The 21172-nt window shown below is 41.9% G+C and overlaps 1 protein-coding gene across 4 annotated transcripts in view; it reads right to left on the bottom strand.

Moving 5' to 3' along the window:
- The window catches only part of ZDHHC20 (zinc finger DHHC-type palmitoyltransferase 20), a 50041-nt gene extending 29416 nt beyond the window's left edge, over positions 1-20625 (bottom strand). The window contains exons 1-2 of one of the 4 annotated variants that reach the window (XM_069808165.1): positions 20379-20625; positions 1629-1655 (exon numbers count right to left, since the gene is read on the bottom strand). In XM_069808165.1, coding sequence (XP_069664266.1) covers positions 1629-1655; positions 20379-20496 — 145 coding nt within the window. In that variant the 5' untranslated portion in view covers positions 20497-20625. Of the gene's footprint in view, positions 1-1628; positions 1656-2244; positions 2406-20378 lie in introns of those variants that run through there. The other 3 variants (XM_069808162.1, XM_069808164.1, XM_069808163.1) reach the window with 3 other exon arrangements.
- Positions 20626-21172: the final 547 nt, after the last annotated feature.

The following is a 21172-nucleotide window of genomic DNA, read 5'->3' as shown; positions in this document are numbered from 1 at the left end:
ACATAGCAATGTTACTGGTACTTTGGCCTTTTGACTCTTTTGATGTTACTTCCTGGCTATTGCAAGTTAGCTTTTAAGAACTTTATAAAACTTATGACAGCTTTCATTTCAAATGAAAAAAGACTTTGCATCTCATTTTAAGATCAACCTCCTTGGTAAAGAAATTCATACATACAGGATGCCTATGACATGCTTTAGAATTGAGGGTACAAGAAGCATGCAGGTGACAGCTATTAAAAGCCTAACAGTCAGGTTCCAACGATACTGTCAGTCTCATTAATTAATCAAGCATTTTTCTTCCCTGGTAGATTTAAGAGCACCTGCTTCAGCCACATAGGCACCACATTTGTACTAAAGCCAGAGATCTGACTATGCAACACCAACACCATTGCTCTGCCAGGCTTCCTTAACTGAGATATGGATCTTGCCTTTCCAGAAGAAGAAAGTAAAACTTATTCATATTCAGGTCAACAGTAAAGCACAGCAGCAATCTGCAGAATTTCGTGAAGTCTAGGTGAAGCCCAGCTGTGCAATGTGATGTAAAAATCCAGGGTAAGAGACAGCTCTCATCTTGAACAGCTTACAGTTTATTTTGGAGATTTCCCCACTCTTTCACCTCTCCATTAGAAGACGAAAGAGGAGAGATTCCATCAAGGTTCATTCCTTTCACAGCGTTCTCCTGGATGTTCCCCACCAGGAAGAAAACTGCTGGATTAGCTCTACATTCTATGCTGTTCTGCAAAAATATTTAACAGATGACAGCCTCTTACCAGTGGTCTCACACTCTGAAGACAGCCCTCTGTGGATAGTCAAAATGCAAATCAATGCTTACTCTACCACTCATGTCCCCTTATAAACTGAAATGAACTCCCAAACAAATACCCCATCAGTAACTTGTATTTCTACAGAAAAAAAAAAAAAGTTTTATAACAAATCCCCATATTTTGAACTTCTGGAATCAAATAATCCTTTAGACTAGTTTTTGTTCACAGTTAAAAGAAGTGGCAGAACAAGAATGCTGGAATTTTTTGATCAGTTTGTATCTCTGTAAGTACTACCCACTGTGGCATATACTTGCCAAAGCCAATGTGAAGACTTAAGTAAAGTTTGTCAAAACAAGGCCTTAACCACTTGACCTGGTGATTTAAAATTATAATGTGCAGCCACCTTTGAAATAGTTGTGTTTTGCACAGTTCTAACGAGTCCTAAAGAATGGGGTTCTGAGGAATTTGGTAAGCTGCTTGGAAAATAGCAAGCAGTAGAACAAATCTTCCTCTTCCAGAAGTCTTTCAGGTCACAGGGTGTGTTCAGGAATAAACAGAAAATGGACTTCTGGATCTGCTGCAGTTCCTTCTCTGTTCTCCTTTTTCTGTTCTTAGAAGGTACCCATTTAAAAATATTTGCAAACCTAAATCATAGTTGCATTACTCACAGGTCTTGTCATCATCCCAAGCGTGTGGTACTAGAAGCTAAACAGACTCAACCTCACAATATTTACCTTGTTTCTTAGCACTAATCTACTCAGTACACAGAGCTTACACATAAAGGAGTACATTTAAATTTTATGTCCCTTAAGACTTGCATGCAACAAAACTATTCACATCGTCAAAAATATAAAAAAAAATTACCTTTTTCTGCAGTTGAAGAAATAGTAACTGGAAGAGAAAAAAAGAAATATATATATGGTAAGTAATCCATATTGAATCAAATGCTTGGCTAGAAGTGAGATATATGAGATAGTTGACTTGTTCCAAAGTGTACTTCAGGCATTAGCAGAGCCTCCCTACCCTGCTCTGTGATAAAACAGGAGTTAGCGTTCCCCCTGCCAGCCCTTGAGGCTTGGTGAGTCAGTGGAAGAGCTTAAGAGATCCAGTTCCCTGCGCTAACCAAGCTAGCACACTGCTTTTCACAGACATTAATTAGATCATAATTTATGCATGTTCTCCTTCAGATATGCACCTAGCAGAGTTTTCTGAGTCAACAGCTAGGCCAACAGGTGTACCACTGGAAAGCAGAAAATTAAATAAAGGAAGTTCTTACAGAAGTCCCCATGAAACTGTGTTACATGTAACCTACTTCCCTTCCTCAGTTTTTTCTCACCACTTCTCTCTTCCCATCACATGTTATTTTTTACTTTTTTCCTGACCTGAATTCTTCAGGCATAGTTAAAACCTGTCCACTTCCTTCTCTCCTACATCCTCATCTCCTTTTATCCCAACAGCAAATTCTATTGTTCAAATCTACCTTGTATACTGCCCGACTAGGAGTACATCCTCCTGACATCAGGCTTCTCCAAAACCTTCACACTTCATTCATCAGTTCAGGTAAGATGCTGAACAGAGCTGCTCTACTTATTAGGTTGCTTTCTTCATATCACTCCCCTTGCTGGATCTCTTCCTTAGACACTGAATTCCTGAAATGCAACGAGGAAAGGATCTTGTCCCGACTCTTCATCTTACCAAATTTAAGCTTCTGGTCATCCGCACGAGCAAAAAGTTAACAGAGCACACCCTGCCTACTGCAGTTCACCTCACTCCACATTGTCTCCGCTCTCTCAGCTCTGACATTTCTTGTCATTAGTCTGTGTGCCAGTTCAAAAGAGCTTTTTCCTCGTGAACAGTAGGGCTTCAGTATGCATTGGAGACTTTGTTCTGAAGGGTTACTTTGGTCAAAGAGGTGGCATGTGTCTCACTTAACTGCAGATACCTATAGCAAAAGGGTCTGCAACTATATTATGCAACATGCCTCTTTTTACAGTCAACAAGAGACATAATGAGGTGATATGTCAATGTATAGATGACTCCTTTTTGTTCAGATAGGTTTTTTGTTTGTTTTCATCCCCTTCTCCCCCTTCCTTAAAATATCCACTCAGCACCCTCTTATCTGTCCATGGAGCCTCTACAAAGTTAATGGAAAAGGTTCTGGTTACTTCCACCTAAAGAAGGAAGAAATTACCATTTAGAATAGAACAAGGCTGGCTTCAAACTTAAGGAGGTAAATCCTAAAGAATAGCTCAATTTCAAATTAGTTATGCATACTTGCACATCCTCCTCCTGTGTTTCTGTCTGAAACTGGGACACAATCCACACAAACAGACCTGAAGCACATGATTACTGGTAAAGTATGCATGTAAATATAAGAACAGGTCCAGCTGTGTCATGATACAGTCTCAATAATACTCCACTGTGCAATGCACAGAGGTCACATTATTTTTTAAAGCGAATCCTATGACTGTTTTTGCTTGAGATTTTACTAGAATTTTATTTCTCTAGTTAAAACTTTTTCAACAATATAAGGAGAAGATAAAATCATTAAAAAGGTGAAAATTAAAACAAGCCTGCTGAGTAGGGTTGTTGCTCAACTTAAAAAAAAATACTAGAGGTACTTTAGAATAAGCTTTGTCTTTGGCTCCTCATAGGTCTTAAGTAAACACCTTTGCACACAGCTGGACAACATGTATTTCCCTAGACAAGAAATACAAAAATGTTCTTAATTATCCTCTAACGGCATGGAAGAACACTGTTATCTCTAAAACTACAGGAATTTTCTTGTAAGTAATTCTGGTTAAAGCACTCCATAATCTGTAGTCTCATTTCTGCTCTCAGCACAAAACAAAATTATGAGCCAAATTTGATGTTTGAATACTCAAAATAATGAACAGTCTTTACATGCAGAAAAAAAGCTTAAGATTTTATCACCTATGAGAATTCATCAAAAGATCCCTAAATAAACTTCATAAAAATTAATTAAAGCTTCACAGCACCTGGAAGATAATTTTCTCTTTCGTACCTAGGTCCCCTAGGTCAGAATGCAGTTATTACACTGTGCAGAACAATTTCAGTTTGGCAAACTCCTGCAATTTGAGGTAAAAGCCAACACTGAAATGCTTGTGATTTTCATCCTGTTTTATCATCCTCAAATGAAATAAAAATAAAAAAATGGCCAGTTCTCTTCTGCCTCAGAAGTTCATGCAAGTGTTTCTGTTTCTATCCCTTTCACTGTTGTTATTCTCATTGTCAGATAGATTAAATGAACAGCAATCCTACTACGTGTCCAAATTCACTCAGCAAATGGCAAATCTACGGTTTTTACAGGATCTTTATACTACAAAGCAAAACCTTCATTTAAATAAGTTAATATTTAATCTTTACATAAAACAGACCTTTAAGTATTTGCTAGGCTGGCAATGTAACAAGCAGCTTTATACCACCAAGAAATCAATTCTAGCTTTTGAACTCTGGTTCAGGAAAAAAACCCCAAACACCACAGCACAAGACATTACCATTCTGGCCCACCATCCCTGGCCTTTAGTTTAAGTTACAAGCTTAGTTCTCTATCGCTTTTCTCCTCTACTGCTCCTAATTACTTAGATACTGCCATCAGCTTCCACTAAATTAGTACCATTTTCACTTTAAACATATCTAAAACACGGTTTCTTGTTTGGGGGGTGGGATGGGGGAAAAAGCAGCACTGCCTTTTTGCTTATTGATTTTGATTTTTTTTTAACAAAATAAACACTGCGTATGATTTATATGTTAACCTCAGGATGCAGCAGCACTATACACTAGATTAGACGCATCCACACAAGTTAGTGCCTTCAGCACTGTAGTCAACACAAACCTGTCCATATTTCAGAAACATAAGCATTGTAAAACAACTGTTCTTCTGAGGATTTTAAAATATATCCCCGTATCAGTCTATTGCTCAGCTACAAAAGGAAAAACAAGAACAAAAATATTCTTAGGACTGGCTTCTTAATATTAAGTTTCTGGTTTCTCAAGAAGACTTATGAAGTTCCAGCAAGACATTGCTAGGGAAGGATAAAAATACAACTAGACAGTGAGAGCTGCAGTTCACTTCATTGCAAAAAGCAGGCACTCACGTGCTCAGGCACACAGTGAGTTTCCACTACGGCCTCATAATTTCAAAGGATTCAACATCTCAGCGTTACAGCACCAAGCAAGCAGAATGAAGCGAACGAGCCCTGTCTGTTTGACTGCAGCGTAGAGCTTTACCTTGGCTACCTCAGGGTTTCCAAAACAGGCTCGACTAAGGAATGAGCTCAGCAAAGCCTGCTTGTGAAGAGAGGTGAACAGGCCTACACTGAACTTCATGCTGCTGCAGGTTGTCCAGGAACGTAGAGGCCCAATACGGTCTGCCAGTGGTCCTGCACCACTGAGCAGCTTACACATTGAACCTCCCAACACTTTGGGTCACTGCAATAAGAAGCACACAAAACTAAGTGTGTGGTTTCACTTTCTACAGAATACTACCTTCTAAATACATGATACAGTCTTTTATTAGGCTGGATTCAAATGTACTTTTTAACTTGGTCTGCTTAGAGGACAAGCAGGAATTCCAGGTTTGACTTTAACAGAGGAAAAAGTTGTTTTAGTTTTGATTTAGACACCTAGCATCACTCCTGGCAGCAAAGACACTTTTTCCTTCATGACCCCAGTTGTTCATTACACCTCTTTCTAGATACTCTTCCTTACATTGTTGTTTGATATCTTTCATCTCACCTATGTCACAAGAATGAAAGAGGTGGAAGCCTACAGATTATCACAGGAAACAATTGTGCAGACATAGGGACATTGTTAGTTGTATAATAAATGACACTGGGGGGAAAATGTCATTTGTTGAAAGCATTCTTCTCGGAGTACAAACTGACAGAGGTGCCAATTTCAGAAAGCTTTGGAGAATTTTTTTTAAGCTGCTTCAAGGAAACCTCCCAGAACATCTTGGAAGAACAAGTATGTTTAGGGAGCTGGTTTGCTCTCAGTTTCAGGCTTATTTTCAGGATTGCTATGAAGTCTTCGAGCACCTTCCAAATCACTGCATAATAGGAAAAACCCCACATCTCTCTATTCTGGGGCAGAGACGCGAAATGATCTGCAAGACCTTGCAAGAGGCACACTAAAAGACGACACGTTTGCCTTCAACCTTGGAAGAAAAAAAACCCCACCACTCTACAAAACCGACACACCACATCTCCCTACTCCCCTAAAAGGCATATTCCAATCAAAGCCAACACGCTCCTTGCAGAGCAAGAAATTCAACTGCAACAAATGTAGAAGTATAGAAAAGGAAAAGAACTGATCTTGTTACTGACGTGCTATGTTTATTTCCCCCTTGTCCCCTCCCATGATGGCTCCTGGCAGGAGTCATACTTTGGGTATTACTCTTGAGATTCGTGGAAAGGCTGTAACATTCACATTTTGGCTGACATTCCTCATGGGTGGGAAGAAAGAGTGATAAATGTGTAATTGCATCCCTTCACCAGATGTATAGCCTTAACTTTTCTCAGCTTCTAAGGAAAAGGGTTAAAATATATATATATATATATATATACATGCATACACACACACACATATATTTCCAGAAGTTACCAGTACTGAAACTCAACAGAAACTCCCTGTGGGCACTGCTCTATCTGCAAAGGCAAGCACCACTGACATTATCCCAAGTTTTTAATTTGTTTAGAGAATGGCATTTAACTGAAAGTATAACTTAGATTTATGGTAACGTAATTCCCATTTGCAAATGCAGACCTTAATCACTCAGAAGATGGTAGAAACATCACTTGCTGACAAAAGTGGGACAGACAATGAGTGAATTTCCTTGAGCAAACACTCATTTGACTTCTGTTACAGGGCAGTGCCAGCGCATGAAGACCTTAGCACCTCTCCATTGTTCTCTAAAAGCTGTAATTCTGTGACCTTTCCACACTGAGCTATTTCTTATTTCTTGACTGGCAGGCACCCACTAGGTGCTTTCCTCCTTAAGCAGCAGAGAGTTGTTTTTAGACAAATGACTCAAGATGACTGAGTTGACAGCATCATGTAGCCAAAAGCCAACGCAGGAAGATGCTGCCAGGTCCCTGCTGAAAGGCTATGGGGGCCCAGGAATTGCACACATGATTTGCCACCAGCTGGAATGAATGTCCTCTAGAGAAATTTGAGCCATACGAACCTAGAATTGTTTTATCTTCATATGGTGCTAGACTGATGTATTTTTTTACTCCAGATCTCCAGGAATAGGACACAGGTTTCCCCCCAATGCACTGCTAAGTAATTCAGAAACTAATGTTTTATAGAATGGTGAGGCTGGACAGGTGGCTCCACGGCCTTTGTGCTGTACCAGCATGAAGCAGGATGCCTTGCCACACTGTGTGCCCCAGTGGTAGCACTGCCTGGGTCTGGTCTGCAGCATGGGTGCACCATCACCCAGGTCTAACACAATGCTTGCCTCAGGGGCATGACCTGTGGTGGACAACTCTTGCTGCAGGGGTGTATGAAGTTACCCCTCTGAAAAAAAGTGAGCGCGTGCCTTCCCAGATAGTTCAGGTCAGGTTTGAGCTGCTAATGAAGGCAAGTTTGAGTGACCACAAACAGCAGGGAATTGCAGTGATAAAGGGTGAACAGCAGCGAATGGCCTCTTGCTGTCCTGGGTTATGCACAGTCAGTCACAAGAGGGAAAAGAAACTCTGCCAGGGCCACCAATGCTTTAAAGCAGTGCAGCTGTTTCCACAAGCATGTGAACTAGAGTCCAAACACCTCACACACACTGTGCACAGCAACATCACTTGAGTGAGCTACTTTGTGACTTCAAGTGATCACAAGATGATGCCTTCAAAGGCACTGCAGGGAGCGTGTGTGTGGGAGAAATCTGGGGCGGGGGAGAAAGGAGGAAGAAAATGCAGGCAGGAAAGAGACACCTTGCTGCAAGGGGGATGCTCTGTTTATGGCTGCCAGATTTTCTATGTTTATGATCTCCATGCCCATTGCTAAAGGATTCAAAGCAGCATTATTACAGGGACAGGTAAGATGAATTAATATTTCAAATAAGGCAGTTCAAGCTGTGCTGCAGACCTCTTTTGTTATTTGTTACCAGCCATCATTATGATTTGTCATACAGTTAAAACAATATTAACACAATTCTTTCATTATAACAAGTAATTTAGAGCAGCCAGAGACTCGCTGCCCAGAAAACATTCTCTTATCACAGTAATAAAGGAGTTTTTTATTTAGCCAAGGTCTTTTCAGCCTCAATGCAGAGAGTACGTGTGTAAATACAAACAGGGCTACAGCAGAAATTAGCATAATCAATGCAACATACTCCTTGGGTACTGAGTTACATTTAGCGATGAATTAAGCTGTGACAACTGAAAAGACTTCTGCTGTGTATTCTGGCAACAGTAAATTCTGTGCTAGCACTTCCAAAGTTCAAAAACACAGCTATGAAGGCAGCTGACTTCTGGAACCCACGAAATCCTACAGATGACTCCTTACCTCTGCTTTTAGAAAATATTCTTGAAAGTTATACCAAAGGTGTCCTAATGGTCTTCTCACCGAGGATGCCTGCACGCTTTAAATTATTCAGAAACCAAGAGTTACACTTGGAGCATGCAGGAGGAAATGTTGCTGGGTCTTAACCTCAACATCCCATAGTTGTGTCCGCACTAAGAACCATAATATATTCAGAGATGTATCAGCCCAAATAACGAAAGGCTTTTTCTGCACATGAAGTCAGCATTCAGCTGCAGCAATGGACCAGGTCTGTTGTCCTTGAAAAGCCCTACTGCCTGAGAAGCACTATTCACTTTCAATTTACCATAATTGCCCAAAGAAACCTAATGTAACTTGATTTTCTTCAGCTATTTAAACATTATTACCACTGCTCATTCTGTTTGCATTTTGATGGATTTTAAACCCTAACATTACTTCTACATGCTTTCCTCAGCTGCTCACTCAAATTATTTGACTGTCTTCATTCGGTTCTTTCCCCAAAATTCTACTTTATCATAACAGTAACAGCTTTACTGCTTAGTAGTTTGGAAGTGCTGCACATAAACTGTTTCCAATACTGCCTTTAAGCTATCAGACATAGCCAAAAGCAAGCCTGGTTTCTTGAAAGACAGAGAGATCTCTTACTTGCATGAGTCAGTGAGCTGTACTCCCTCTGGCTCATCTGGGAATAGGAAAAAACAGAATCGGCAGAAAGGCATGGAAACTCAGAAGCATCTGAGTGGAGCTAGTGCATGTCCACACCACTAATTAATTACATTTACATTTGAAGGAGTATTTACACTCAGGCTGGCCAGATCAAGCTCATAGTAATACTACACTCAAGTATCTGGATATGTGGAAGGGCTTTTTGTGTTAGGAGTAACTCCAGTGGTTCTGTAGTTAAGACACTACTAGGACACTTGCAAGAGATAGGAGAGACAAACAGGATAATCAGCTGGTGTTGACAGAGTGCTAGTATCATATGTTGTACCGAGTTGTCTTATACACCCTGTAAAAGATTAGGTGTTCTGCAGGTTAATACTAGAAACCATCAATAGATTTAAAGTAAAAAATAAAAAACCTCCAAAAAACAACCCAACAACATACAATTCATTCTCATAACAGAATTTTTCAGGTAATTAAGGAGTTACCATTTCTTTTCAAAAAACAAACACTTCACTAATTTGCGGTTGTGACTGCCAGTCAACACCTGCCTTGAATATTAAGGTCACTCAAAGCTGAGTGTCTTATGGCTCAGGATGCTACTAGTAAATCCATTTACTTCTACTCTAGACAGATGAAAATAGAATGACAGTCTTTATTTAGCTATTCCACACAGCTGTGAGGTATGATGGCAGGAGAGCAGAAGTGTCAGTTCATGGGGAACAAAAATTCCAGACACAGCTGCTGTGACCTGCAGACATGAACCATCGCACAGTGGCGAGAACCGTCAGCAGATGGTAGGGATCCACTTTGTTAATGAGGCACCCTTCTTTGCATTTGGCTTTGGACTCTTCCAAAATCAGCTCTCTCCTTACTTACTGGCCCTGCTTGCAACAAGTGTTTCCTCAAATATTAGGATAAAAGCTCCTTGTAAATCTCATTACAAAATATTAGGCACACTGTTTTCCGAGAGATGGGTTTTGCTGCTGCCAAGTTCATCAGGTAATGGGAGAAATCAAACTGCCCGGTAAGCTGACCTCCTCCCATGCATTAGGTCACTGGATTCCTCAGATAAAGTGTTTAAGGTCAATTTTTTCGTAATGTTAATCAGGTTTGATTGGTATTTGCCATCTGAGATTAAATACGAAACTGCCTATAATAAGACTAGCTCATCTTCTGCCAGCAACACATTAATAACATAGCAGCCAGTAATGTAATTTACATGAACTCCCATCAAGATATTGGTAAGCCAAGCTTTTGAATAGAGCCCTTTATGGAAGTTTTGTTTTGAAAAACATGTCATTCAAAAACGCATCTGTTAATTGTGGAAAAGTTTAATGGTGGGGAATTCATGTCTTCAACATACTGGACTGTAAGAGACAGAATTGTTATCTCGAGCCGTTTGTCTCAAAGATTGTTAGGTGTGAGGGACTGGACTGTCATCTCAAGGAACTGTGAACTGTTTATCTCGAGCCCTTCGCCTCCGAGATGCCCTGTTTAAGCAGGACACTCCTCTGCCAATAAGGACGATTACCAGGCCATTGAGGCATCCAGGGGAGGAAACTGGGCTGGAGCTGATAAGATACCGGTTTCTAATGTCAATCATGCGAAGATTGTGTGATAGATGAAACATGCAGTGCATGACATCATCGAAATATGCCCTATAAAAACCCATAGAGACAAGCCGTGGGGCTTTTTCCCCACCACCGAAGAATTGAAGATCGAGGACCAACGGGACGCTGCTGGATCCGTGGTGGTGACTATCCTAGCAATCCTATCCTGACTGCTTGCTTAATTTCTACCTCTTCTTCCATTCTATCCTATTGCCACTATTTTTCACTTTTGATACTTTTGATAATAAAAGCTCTTCTGGGTATACAGCATTTGACCTTGTTCGTGTCTTAATCTAGCTCTTGGGATCATATTGAAACCTTCCCCGACATTGGATCGGGACATGGACTTGTAAATATTAATACTTAATATTTTATTATTTTTATTATTAAAATATTTATGGAATAAAGTTTCAAAGACTCACGGTGATTTAGAGAATCTGTCCATATATTGCTCATCAAGCTGTTTGATAACAAATGCTACCACATTTTAATGCTGGAGGCTTTGCTGCTTGTTCTTGCAAAACAAAATGTCACTCATTAAACCTTACCTGGACTGACAAACCTTGACTGTAGCTAAAGCTATTTCCTCTAGTTTCTTTGCAAAAAGGAAGAAATAACCAGCGACTCCCCAGAAACATAACAAAAGATCCAGGTGCTGCAGAGGGGAAAAACATCAGGGATAACAGGACAGAAAGTTTTGGCTAGAGGACAAAGATCAGAAGGACATGTTTTTGTGGCACCAGGTCTCATTTAACTACCTGACCACTTAGGAACATGAAAAAACGACAGCGCAAAGACTGCATGAGCCACTGCAAAGGCATTTATGGATACTCCAAAAGATCTATACTAAAACTTAGAAAGTACTCCAGAGTAAACAGAAAGGCAAGCATACAAAAGAGCATAGCCTATCATACAGCTCTCATTCAGTAAATACCGCTTCCAATAACTAAATAAATAAATTTCTCAGAGCTCACCTGCCTGCTGACAGACCACCACGTAAGTCTTGGAAAGCATTAACTCAAGACTCTGTAAAATGGTCAGCTGAAATACTATAAATCAATCTTAATACAACATGTGCCAAGGGCAGAAACAGTGCTGCCTACTACACCTCAGAGATGCATGAAGGCTCCCATGGCAAAGCACTGGATGTACCATAGCAGGCCTGGCAAACTGCCTAGCGAAAGAGTAAGAGTTTGATGCATGCATGACACCTACTAAGAGAATTAACTTGCTGTCATCTTCTTAGGATATCACATATCATAATGCAGCTGCAAGAATATCTGTATTTGCAGGTGAAGTGCTGGAGTGTGATACACTGGTGGGAAATAATGTTTGTGAAGAAAGAGAAATTATTGCCACTGTTTCACACATAAGTCAGGAACCACGCTGAGTTATGGAAATTTAGATCAGGCAAGTGATTACTTCTAAACATCTATGACTAAGTGCGAGATGACCCAAACCCTTAAACCTGCTGCCTCCTGAGAAGCTACACAGAAAAATGAACTGGGATGGGATCAGGAGGTGCAGCAAGAGGAGAGAACTGTCACACAGTAGGAAAGGAGACTCACAAAACCAGGCAGCTGAGGCATGGCAGCACAGCTCCTGATGTCCTGTATGTGCCTAACACCTCTCCCAGACTGTCGTTTCTGCTCACAAACAGGTCCCTGTTTGCACTCCTAACGGCTCCTTGGCAATCGGGTTCCCCAGGTGGCTCTGCAAGTGTCGGAAGTAGGGAGAAACACAGGATCTTTACAAGTTTGAGAATGTCAATAGAAAAAAGCCACACAAAAGAGAGAAAATGACTGAATCTAGCGCTCGAAGGTCTTTAAGCTTCCCTTTGTCTAAATTCATAATTTGTCTAAACTATGAATTATTAAAAAAGTTCAAGCCTACCCTCTGCACCAGTTGCTGCTTTAGCTTTATCTCAGCAGGTATCTACCCTGCAACACAGCAAATATTATCTCTGCATACAATTACTAGGCTGAACTCAAGCTTTTAAAAATATATTATTATTAAAAAAAATAAAAAATTAAACTTAAGGACCAGTAGATTAAACTGATAAAAATATATACACACACAAAACATCCCCACAAAAATCCTATGCACAACTTGCATCCTTTTCCAGATCCTGTAAAAAAAAAAGACCTGAATGTCAGTTACATAGGATTTTTCAAAACAGAACAGAAATAAAATTTTGCTCTACTTTGGGCTCCTTTGCAATGCTTGGGTAAATCTATGTGTCACAAACCCATAGACGTGAAAGCCTTCAGGTACCATCACTCCCAGCATTGTGGAAATATACTTCACTTTCCTGTTTTTTTAATCCAAGCTTGACAAACCTAAAAGGAATGACTGTTGGTAAGAAGCACAGTACAATAATAGGTTCTCTGCATTCACACTATGACAAAACAGTAGCCAAGCCATTTAGCATAAGTTTTAAGTCTACAACAGACAACTGCAAACCAGCTTATAAAATAACTGTCTGTTTAGGTCTCTTCAAACAAATCATGTCTGTTCCTCTCAAGGTTACTTAGATTTAATGTAAATTTTGTTTCATTCTCTCTGCAGTGGCAGCTTGAGCAATTCCAGATGAATTATTACTTCCACCTCTAAAATTTTTTGTCCCAAATAGGCTAAAAATAATAATTAAAAAAAAAAAAAGAAAAAGAAAAAAGAAAAAACAGCTATCTCCCTGCTTAGGGCTTCATAAGAGATGCACAAGAATTCCCCACTCTGGAGACAAACACACATCAGGATGCACAACTGAAATACCACAAACAAAAAACCCCTGCATAGAACTCTCACTTGATCTCTCTGTAAATCACATGATTAAAATGGTTCCGTGTTTCACATTTAAGACAATGCTGCACCATATATAGCATCAGAGAGCATGCTGCAGAAACCGCAAAGCATGCTGTTCTTGTGATCCAGCTCTCTTCGACAATCTCATAAGACAATTTTAATAGTCAAAAGGGAACATACATAAGGAACGGATGAGCAATTTGGTCTGTTGAAAAAAAGGAAAAGCAGAGGCTTGAAATGCTGCAGAGGAGGAACTTGATTTTTAACACAGATAAGAGAAGACAATCAAAGGTTATATAGGAGGCACTCCACTGAGGATTGGGGGCTGGGGGAAGGGAAGGCAGAAGAGGGGGAAAAGTCTGGTTGTTTTTTTTTTTTCCTTGACCCAGGACAGGAGTTAAGCACATCCCACAGAAAACAATTTAGTGACAGCAGAAGGAGGTAGAATTGGGGAAGTGGCTAAAAGAACAAATTATTTGTTGCAGTCTCATTATCCTTTTTACACCTGATTCACCTTGGTGGAGATGCAGCTTACACAGAAAAGTGGCCTGTGGTAACTTCTCAAATGTTTCTGTTAGATTTCATACATACTAATGAGAGAAAAATGGATACTCTTCAGGAAGAATATGCAGCGGGTGAAGAGGAGTTAAATGACTGAGTTGAAAACTCCATAAAAGTGTTTCAGGAAACTCAGGAACCTATAGTTTATAACACTTGTAAGAAAAGTACGTGTTAAACCAGCATAAACTCTTCCCAGTTGTAGGACACCATTGAACAGAAAGAGTTGGATAAACACTGATGTATGTATTGAATGGGTGAAAGATGAACCCAATAAACCCTCAGCATTTACAGGCACAATTTTAGACACACAGCCAGGATTTCTCCTACTCCCATTTTCCATCACAGGCAGTCTCAAGTTCCAAAAGTAAAAGAAGGTGCAGTGCCATCCAAATGTTTCACTTCAGCTCAGATACTCAAAGAATTTACGGTGTTACAAAGATGGGTGCGGAAAGCACATCTACATTAACTCATAAAAATATAAGATGCTAGAGAATAAAGTTTTAATTATTTACATTTCAATAGACAACAGACCCTTAAGTTCATAGCATGCAGAGAGTCAGAGACCTCCAAGTAACGTCTACTGAAAATGTACACTTGAAATTCTGGTCCTTTCATCCATAGTGTCTTGTAGGAAAACTGGGAGACAAGTGAGTGATGGCGTAACATAAAACCCCCGATTAAAAATGAAAGTGAATTTTTAGTTGACTGTTCTAACTGTAAAGGCATACAGAAAGCTCCTACTGTTGTTACCAGAGAAAAATTTGAGAGAAGTTATTTTTCATAATCTTAACTACTCATATTATCCAAGCCCTTTCAAACCAAGAACAAAAGCTTTACAGTTCACATCTAAAAGACGATTGGGAAGTACTGAAGCAATGAATGATCACAGCTACAACAAAAGAATAACACCACAAGCAGAGCTCCTGCTTTGGCTCAGATACTTGTGCTCAGCTCCCTGCTTTTCTTAAGCCTCTTCTCTCCCCTACTCCAAAGCCATCCTGTCCATGGACCAGTTTTGGCCAAGTTTTGAAGCTCAGTGGAGGTCTCACTGTAAGTATATGCCAGTAAGTTTCACCAAAGCTGCTGCATGGGTAGAAGAGACAAGCCCACACTCCCTGTTAGGAAGCAGCTGCTCATTTTCTGCCTGCCCTTCTGGCAAGCTAAGCAACACCAAACTAGCCACCGCACCCCACTTCTTTTTGACCAAATGGTAACTAGGGATCAAGGAAAGATGCCAACTACTGCAGAGCTGTCAGGAATGGTTTAGCAGATACAGAGTAAAACTGACAATGGAGGGGCTGGGGCTGCGGTGGGCACTGCAGACAGAGGGCTTGGGAGGGAGAAGAGGGACAGAGACCTTCTGCTGGCAGAAGAGTAGCAAGAGCAGACACAAGACAACTCCCCAGGAAACCAGGGTAACTAGTTTTGTTGCTCTCGGAACAATTTTTTCATTAGAGGACTGCCAAGAGAGCAGGTTTCATGCCATATAAAGGGCGCATGCCCACCCATCCTTATAAACTAATATGACCAATACAGTGCAAAGCACCATGTAAGATATAAGATGATACATAATCTTTCTACTCAAGCTGAGCATCTCGTTTACTAATACATTTGTATCCAGACTGAGCACCTCAACAGGAATTCTACTCATTTATAATAACAGAAAAGGTTCTCATTTGAGATGATAATATGCACAGCTTGAGCTGAGACACTACAACACAACTAAGGGCATCCAAAGCAGTTCAATTCCTTTATTTTGAAATTCATGAGAGGCATGTAAACATAGTTAACTGTTACTAATGATCTAACTTGTTTAAATTGCTGTTCCTTTTTCCTGAAAGATAACCCTCTTTTCCTACGGGAATGCTTTTTGCATGCTTAACATGCAAATGTTGTACTTCAGAGCTGGTACTTTAGCTTTTTCTGTAGTTTGAAATCAGAAGTTACTGACACACTGCTGTTGACATCACCTTGCCATTGTCTGACAGCTACTGTGTTAGCATTTTCAGTAGAGATTTCTTCTGGAGGAGGCAGATGGAATTACCTTCTCTCTACTCAACAGACTCTTCAAATGGGAGCATTACAACAGATCACCATGTGCTTCTCATGTGGACTGTGCTTTGGGGAAATCAGAGCTATCTCCCTACTGACAAGACCTACTGCAGTCTCCTGGAACAATAAGGAGTTCAATTTGTACCATTAACACCAAGTTATGAATTCTAAATTAAACTGCTTTGTTTGCCAGGATTTTAGACACATTAGACATTACACTGTATTAAAAACACCCAAACCTTTCTCTAAGTAGATGCTTTGAAAAGAACACACAACTTGTTACTCCTGTAGCTTTCAAAATCACAGTTTTCCATGCTCTGTGGAGTTTGAGGCATGAAAACATACATTTACAAGACTAGTAGATCCGTAAAACAAGCCATTCTCCTTATAACTCTGGGCCCAGAGGAAGAGCCAGGACCGTGCTTTTCAGAACACAGAGTTCTCACTATAGAAGTAAAACCCTAACCTGAACAAGATTTTAATTTTTTTTTTTTAAATCTGCAGACAACTCAGCCAAAGTTAACTTGCTTTCTCTTTTTCTCAGTGCAGACTGCACTACAAATTCTGCTAGTGTTTTAGCAAAAGGGTTGCCTGTAGGAAAGTCTGGCTTCACCCATCAACTCCTGCTATGTGTGTCAAAACAGTGTCTTCTGACCATTGTCTAGCCAGTCTGTATTACAGCCTATCACCTACAAAAACTTTTGGGATAGGTAATAAAATACAAGTCAACGATAAGTGAAAACAAACCACAAGAGCCCCACTCTTTCTGAGCTTCCAAGGGATGTGGAAAGCAGACACAATCCATTCAATTCACTAACAGCATAATACAGCCATTGTTTACAAAAGCAATGTTAAAAGCAAAACATGTTTTGATAACGAGAAAGAACACATGAAATGTTTTTAAACTAATGAAAAGCTATTTTACAGTATCCCTTATGTATTTCTAGGTGTGCTTTCTTGCAAACAGAGCTCTGGGTAAGTTACACGTGAAAAGAAGAAATAATCTAGTAAGAAAGTGTTCATTCATGTTTTTCTACTTTAAAACATTAAAAAAAAATCTGAATGAGATGTTGCCTCGAGTCTTCTACAGTTCCTTCAGTTACAAGTGTTCACAGATTTTTTCCACTCTGCTGACATTCCCTCAACTTCTACACATTTGGTGAGAAAGGGCTATTTTCACCTTTCCAATTAGCGTAATAGCTAATTTACCTGATGGATCACAACTACACAGCAACAGTGGTCTAAATAAGCCAGTGTTCACCAGCATACAACAGAAATGCTTCAGAAAGACACAGTGATGCCGGCAGTTTCCACGGAAGGAAAACAACAGACTAGCTCATGAACCTCCTTTCATCTTATTCAGACCAGTCCTCCTCAGTGTTCACAGCCAGTATGTAAGTAATATAATTTAGGGTTATGGAAGAGGCATAACCAAGTAAATACATACTAGCAGTGAATTACAGACTAAGACTGAGTCCATCAGACACCAAAAGCAAGACATTGAGCAATACGTGAGCACCTCAGCACAGGAGGGTGGGGCAAGCAGCACAGAGAAGCAAAACTGAAAGGGAAAGAGTGATGTGATGAAAGAAGCAGCTACAACTTTACTACACCATCTTCTGCTTCGATTATTAGGAATCTTTTATGATACTACATTAAGCTTGGCTTCCCAATTGATCTACTAACTGAATACATATGTTTAACTCTTAATACATGAGCAGGGACTACAAGGAGGAAAACAACCAACCAACCAGGAAGAAGAAATAGTTGGGGGAACAAAGGCTTTCTCTTTTCCTGTTTCCTTGTTAGCTTCACATCTTAACAGTTATCTAATCTTTTAAGAATAACCTTTAAAAATAGACTGGTGTCTGTGGGGTTTCAATTTCTCTTTTACTCTCAGTATTTACTCGAAATTTTCTATTGTGTCTCCTCTTTTCTAAAGCTTCCCTTCCTCTGTCTTTCCTTTACCCAGGCACACATCAGCTGCATATTGTGCCCTTTGCCAAACACACAGAAATGCAACAAGCCGTAAGCCCTGCTTCTGCACCTGCTGTATGTGAACATCTGCAGAGACCAGCATCACCTCATTCATTAGCCATGCGCTAAAGGCACATCCTTGCTCTTCTTCATAGTACATAGCGCAGTAGTTCTCAAACCAAAATAAAATGTAAGGAGCACTATAAATCCTCTCTATGCTGGTTTGAACTCAACTGCAGTGTAAAACAAAAGCACACAAAGGGGGGAAAAAACCCCTAACACAAACCCCCTTTCTTCTCCCTTGATGAGATGACCTTTTATCAAGAGTGTAAACAAAATTCAACAGGTTAAAAACAACCAACCCCGCCCCGCCAAAACAAAACCCACAGCAGAAAAACCTCACAGGAAAAAAAAAAAAATCCTTGTTCACCAAGTATGATTTAGACAGGTAACACTATAAAATTCAGTAACAGCAATAAAAATCAGCAAGTAATTTTCTTATTAAATGACCACTTTTTATTAATAGTCTGTATGTGCAGACATTAAGAATAAAGCTGATTTGTGAGCAAAAAGTGCCAGACGTCTAGAAACCAGATTTATAGATGTGAAAGTTCTTGCATAAACAGGAGCCAACCCTTTCAACAATTTTCACACAAATGAAACCCTAATGAACTCAGAAAGGCTCTCTGCAGCTTCTCTATGCCTGTGAAGGAGAAACTATTCACCAGCACCCAGCCCTGACCCACTCTGTGATCAAGACACAGAGCTGGGACTTGGGAGGTCAAGGTTCTGTTCCCAATTCAGCCACAGACCACCTGTGCGACCCTGGGCAAGTCTCTTAATCTCTGAAGCTTTGTTGTTCGTTTAAGAGAAGAAACGCATAGCCCTAACGTGCCTTTTGTCATACTGGTCAGACCGTTATGGGTATAGAAAACCTTCACATCACACCTGTAAAATGTGAGTCTATAACCTCGCACAGCTCCTCTCAGGACTACTGTAACAACTGTCCATGCCCCAGACCTCTAGTATTAAAGACTGTCTAGAATTTGGTTCCAAGTGTTTATAGTTTTAAGCACGATTTTCCCCAAAAGGTGGTACTATTTACTCACACAGACAGACAAGTAAACCATAGTAATCTGGCAAGTTTGGATACACTGGTATATTTGCAACTCTCTCATATTAACATTTCACGTAATATCCCAACAAGCGTTACTTTACAACTATATTTCTACTATTTTAAGTCCAAGTGACTTTTTGCCTGTGGCTTATGTTCCACTCCACATATGTAAAGCTAACACAAAAGGCTGTGAAATACCACTGGCGTTCAGGAAAGTTATCCAAAAACCTAAGTCCTGCAGAAAAAAAGTAACTGATTATTTCTAATGGAAAGATGTCTTTACAAGTTTGCCCAGATAAAAAGTACATGCATGCCTTTTATTTCTATCTAGGGATATCAAAGCATGTATTTTACACAAATAGCAATAAGTACAAGGACCTACAGACACTAAGTAGACCTATATGGAGCTTAAAATAGTTCTCAGTACTTTTGGTTTTTTTTTTTCCTTTTCATTTCAGCTGCTTTACTTAAACATGTCAAACGCTCAGTAACACATTCCTTAGTTTTCCTACGCTGCTTCCAAGTTTTACCAAGTCTGACAAATACTGCGCATCACCGTGCCACTCTGTTTACCCTGCCTGGAGAAAGCCAACATCCTCCTGAAGTTTCCTCCTGAAGACAGAGAAGGGTAAATATCATCCTGACCGACACCGCCTGCAAGTCAGATTTACATAACACCGAGACACGGCCTGACAAAACCCCATAAGCCCTAAATCCTTTCTCCTGCCCGCTTAAGTGGGACATTTTCAGCCTCAATGACACTGGGGTTCTTACTTGGGGGGGGAATAAATACACCCGTGAGGTGGTCAAGGAATTATTCCATATATCAGGAAAAGGGATCAACAACAGAAAAACAGAGAGGGGAAACTTCTCTGGGGGAGACATGAGGGGCAGACCCCTCACCGCCTCTCTGAGGGGCCTTGTCCCCAAAGGAAGCGCCCCAGACCCCCCGCTTGGGCCTCCTCTCCCCTTTCCCCGTCCCTCGCTTCTCCACAGGCGACCCCGGGCCGGGACCCCGCCGCCACGAGGCGCCTGAGGGCGGGCTCCCGCCGTCCTCGCCCGCGGCCCCGGACAAGCGCCTGAGTGGGGGGGGACAACAGGTAAACCCGGCCCCGGAGGGAGCGCCGGGGCCGCGGCGGGTGCGAGGGGGGGCTGCGTCTCCTCTCGCCCGCCTGAAGGAAAGCGTGAGACGGACGAAGGGAAAAGCAAACCCCGGCGGGGCGCAGGGGGAGAAGGCGGGTGGTGAGGGGTCCTCCCCGGCCGGCTGGCAGATCCCGGCGCCCGCGACCCTCCCCGTCCACTCACACACACAGAGCTCCACCACGTAGGCGTAGTAGGACCAGGCCACGACCAGGGCGATGAAGGCCACGGGCACCCAGGCCAACACCTTCTGGCAACACTTGAGGACGTGGGACGGCGCCATCTTCCCTGCCGGGGCACCGCAGGAGGCATCAGCGCCGGCGCTGCAACGGGCGGCGGCGGCTGCAGCTACAGCCGCCGCTGCGGAGCCGGCCCCGGGCGGGCAAGGCGGGCAGGCCCTGGGCGGGCCGCAGTGGGCGGGAGAGGGGCGGCCCCGGCGTCCGCCACCGCCTCCTTCCCGCGGGCGCCGAAACGCCTCAGCGTCCCGCCGCCCTCCTCCCGCCGCCGGCCGCCCCTCAGCCCGCTCCGCCAGGAGGGAGGCGAGCGGGTCCCCCCCACGGGAGGGGTCGGCTGTGGGATTTGCGCCGGCGGGGCCGTTTCGGGGCGGGACCCTCCTCCAGCCATAGAAACCGGTCTTAAAGCTCAGCGTTGCTCTTTTGCCGTCCTGACCGGGCGGGCGGGTCCGTGTCGCGCACAAAGGCGGCGGGACGGGTCCGGGCAGCCGTACCCGGGTCCCTGCCGGGCTGTTTCCTCCTCCCGCTCACCAAGTCCATGCGCTCACAGGGGCTCGAACGGCGTGTTGGATGCTGCGGAGAATATTTATTTAGAAATAACTTAACTAACTGCGCTGTTTTCTGAACTTCAGTTCAAGCCCGACAACAACTGCGGGCAGCACCACCACCTTTCCTGAAAGGCACCGCCACAGGCGCGGCTTTGCGGGGCTGATCCTCTTGAACGTG

This window comes from Haliaeetus albicilla, chromosome 20, assembly GCF_947461875.1.
Source record: "Haliaeetus albicilla chromosome 20, bHalAlb1.1, whole genome shotgun sequence".
NCBI classification, from domain to species: domain Eukaryota; kingdom Metazoa; phylum Chordata; class Aves; order Accipitriformes; family Accipitridae; genus Haliaeetus; species Haliaeetus albicilla.
This window is presented reverse-complemented; position numbering and strand designations above follow the sequence as displayed.